At 45.4% G+C, this 3,951-nt stretch overlaps 1 protein-coding gene across 1 annotated transcript; it reads right to left on the bottom strand.

Annotated features, from left to right (window-relative positions):
- Window positions 1–2,483: 2,483 nt before the first annotated feature.
- KCNJ1 (potassium inwardly rectifying channel subfamily J member 1) lies at window positions 2,484–3,620 on the bottom strand. The gene has a single exon (XM_061157641.1). The coding sequence runs from the start codon at window positions 3,600–3,602 to the stop codon at window positions 2,484–2,486; it is 1,119 nt and encodes a 372-aa protein (XP_061013624.1). The 5' UTR covers window positions 3,603–3,620.
- Window positions 3,621–3,951: the final 331 nt, after the last annotated feature.

Below are 3,951 nucleotides of genomic sequence, written 5' to 3'. Positions count from 1 at the left end.
GATCTCCTGGAGTAGGAAATGGCTTCCCACTCCAGTATTTGTGCCTGGAGAATCCCATGGACAGAGGAGCCTGGTGGGCTACAGTCCATGGGGTTGTAAGAGTTGGACACAACTTAGTAACCAAACAACAATGACCACAACAAAAGTTTCAATGGGAATTTGCATTAAAGAGTAGACTTCAAGTGGTAGAATGCCTTAATCCTAATGAAGCTGTACTTGGAAGCAGGCAGTCTTCCATCGAATAACCTGGAAAGAAAGGTCATTCGCAAAGGTTCTGGTTGTTCTGCTCTTTCAACAATCAAGAGGAATGGATCGCCTATGATGACCTATTGATCGCCTATTCACTGCCAGCATCCCCTAGCATCTGCTAAGGAGCAGAACAGACCCTCCATTCTATAGAAACACTGGAGTCATAAACCTTCATAGCAATGGGTCACCAGAGCATTCTAGCTTCCTCAAGCTTGTTACACCTGATTTCCTTTTGCTCTGTCAGCAGATCAAATGGCAATGCCAACACCCTTACAGTAATGGAGTGATCTTTCGTGTGGACCCGTTGGGTCCAGCATTACGGCCATGGACAAAGTGCGCAACTCTGAACCCAGCAGACTCCTCACTTGTCTTCGTCAGAAGGACCAGAGACTGTGTGTGCATCCGTACAAACTCCACCCCAGGCCTGGGAAACAATGCCATCAGTACCTGCAACTGTGTGCCAAGACTCACATGGAGATTTTTGAGGGGTCATTAGGGAAGGGGCACATCTGCACTTGAGGTCATGTCCTCTTGGGGACGCTGGAGTCAAGACAACAGGCCACCCCTCATGCCTCCCGGGAGATAGCCCACCCTCCCCAAGAAGACTGTCACTGGTTGGTCTTTCACACTAAGGTACAATGACTGGCACTTGGGGAAAGGACATCACAACTTCAGAGATTTAATATGTTAATCAACACACTGGAAACATTTTGATTCCTATGCAGTTTTGGGTACCGTCCTCTCCAGAATACATTCAAAATAACGTGGGGTGTAAGGAACTGAACAAGACATTCACAGTTAAATCTTCTCCTTTAGAGCAAAATAAAATATTCCTCTGTCCATGGAATTCTCCAGTATTCTTGCCTGGAGAATTCCACAGACAGAGGAGCCTGGTGGGCTATATAGTCCATGGAGTCGCAAAGTGTTGGACACAGACTGAGCGACTAACATACACATAATATACAGATATCACAGTGGTCTCTTTGAGGAAGATGTGGTGTTGGCTGTCAGAGGCAGGAAGACCTAGCACTTTTCTTATGGGGGAGTCACATCCCATTCCCCGCCCTTCCATATTTCTCCTTTAGAAACAGCATTTCAGTTACAAACCCTCGGGCAAAAAACATAAGACATATTTTTCTTGGAAGCGTTAGCACAGTGTTTTCCCTTCTAAACTGCTTTTCCACTGTTAGACTCCTCATTGCCTTCTTGGAAGATCAGCAAGTACTGTTTTAACAGATTTGAAGCCAGTGCCTTCTCCCATCAAACACAAATGGGAAGAAATATCAAACCTATTTTCAAACCAAGCATCCTTTCTTACAGGAGAGTGTTCATTGAGATCCTAGAGTGGTGCTTTAGCTTCTGTCTAAAAGTACATGGGCCAAAACCCTAGCTTCACTGTAGGATGTCGGGATGCCGTGGAGCAGGCTCCATCCCATGCTCCTCTCCTCATTGGGTACTTAGAGATGTGGGGTCCATGGACTGGGTCTTCCCTGCTGTGGGAAAGCAGCATGACCCAGACGAATACAAAAGCTCCAACAACCAGGGCTGGAGAAGATCAGAGCTTCACAAATGTTCACTGGGTATCCATCTTTTCTCACTCTCATTGATTGGTTCATCTCCCCCAACTCAGGAGGCAACTTTTCCTTTGATAAGAGCCAATGTTAAAATAAAAGTGATTTCTTTCTTATCAGTAGAATCAAAGTAAGAATATAGTTTTCCCCTGATTCTCAATAAAGCTCATAACTGCTTTAGGGAGACTCTTAAAAAGATCTCATTTGGCCTGTCCATGAGGCTTCCAATGATTTTTTCTGTGCCAATCAACACTGCGTGATTTCAAATAATCCTATTGGAGAGTTTATGTGAGCTCCTATGGCTCCCATCCTGAAAAAGGGAATGGCAGCCCATGCCAGTACTCTTTCTTGGGAGATCCCATGGACAGAGGAGCCTGAAGGGCCATAGTCCATGGGATCACAAAGAGTTGGACATGACTGAGCAACTGAGCACTTGGCTCCCATATTTCAATTTCCTATAAATCCATCTCATGTTCTCATGCAATTAACTTGTAGAGCTGTGTGTCTTGTAGGATCACGGTTTTGGGGTTCAGGGACACTGTGCAAGGAGACTTTAAAGGCTTTTGTCCTACTGTCATACCTCAAATTGTTGATTGTTTCGTAATGTTTCTAGTCAACTAGGTATCGTCAAGGTTTCACTCTAATCGTGTTGAAAACTCAGTGTTACATTTTGGTGTCGTCTGTTTCATTGACTTCCGACAAGACGAAGTTGGGGTTGTCGTAGCCTCTTTTCATCTTGGCTCGAGCGTCTTTCTCATTATAAAGGCACATGGCACAGTGAGGTGTCTCCACTTCCACAGTCTTGCTAAAGTTATTGAAGTCCACTCGGTATTTCCCTTCCTTGGTCTTGGACACTATGGGAGCAAAACGGTAACCCCAGAGCACCTCTTCTGGGATGTAAGATGTCCGGACTTGGCAGGTGGCACTGGTTGACTCCACCGTCCCATCTAAAAACACCACTAGTTCAAAGTCCTGCTGGGGAAGGGTTTCTGCTGCCATGTGGAAGAAGGGGCTGGTGTGATCAATGACATGGTAAATCGTCAGTGGGGAGATGAAGAATAAGTTTTCATTCCCTGCGTCAACCACAAAGTTGATATTGATCTGGTCCAAAATGATGGTCTCTCCTTCAGGAGTGATGGTGGTCCTCAGAAGCTTTCCGTATATGTGACTGCCAATGAGGAGGCTCTTCCGAAGATTAGCCACTCGGATCAGGAGACAAAGCTTCCCACCCCGCTTGCTGATCACTGCATTCTTGCTGAAAGTAATGGTCTTGGCACGTTTTTTGGGTCTGGAGATCTTGGCTAAAATAGCACCACACATGAAAGAATTGATGATGACTCCGAGTATAGACTGGAAGATGAGCAGAAAAATGGCAGTGCCACACTGTTCTGTCACACACCTGAACCCATAGCCAATGGTCACTTGCGTTTCCAGAGAAAACAGAAAAGCTGAGGTCAAGCCATTAATGTGTTCCACACAAGGGGTGTGGTTGGCAGGGGGATGGAACTCAGGGAGGTCTTTGTGGATGTAGGCGACCACGTACCACAGGAGGCCAAAGAAGAACCAGCTGCCCAAGAAGGCTGTAATGAAGATGGTCATTTTGTATCTCCACTTGAGGTCCAGCACAGTCGTCCATATGTCCACAAAGAATATCAGCCTCGACTGTGCCTCCACGTTGCCAAATTCAATGTTGCACCTTCCATCTTTGGAGACCAGCCTCGCTCTCCGCCGAGAACGCCCAAAAAAGCGAGTGACAAACCATTTCCGAAGATGCGTGAACATTCTTTCTGTCAACACACTGATCTGAAAACACATCAAAGAAAGACAAAACAGAAGAAGATTATGTGCATTGCACTAACGAGCTCAGTGACTCACATGAAGAGCTGTCTATGAAAAGGCCATTCAGTACAATCTGCATGACTGATCACTTCGGCAAGCTGACAACTTTATTCTGGATCCTGCAATGCTATTTCCAGTAAAAACTCTACTATAAGACCAAATGGCTTAAAAATAAAGAGGAAAAATAATTACAGGGGGATAGACATGCAAAGGAACCTAAGAGAATATATATCCACGTGTTTTCTGACGTTAGTCACGCCCAACCTTAAAAATGTTTCTGATAACACAGACA

The sequence above is a fragment of the Dama dama genome, chromosome 2 (assembly GCF_033118175.1).
Source record: "Dama dama isolate Ldn47 chromosome 2, ASM3311817v1, whole genome shotgun sequence".
Taxonomy (NCBI): domain Eukaryota; kingdom Metazoa; phylum Chordata; class Mammalia; order Artiodactyla; family Cervidae; genus Dama; species Dama dama.
The sequence above is the reverse complement of the archived record's forward strand: the minus strand, read 5'-3'. Positions and strand labels throughout refer to the sequence as shown.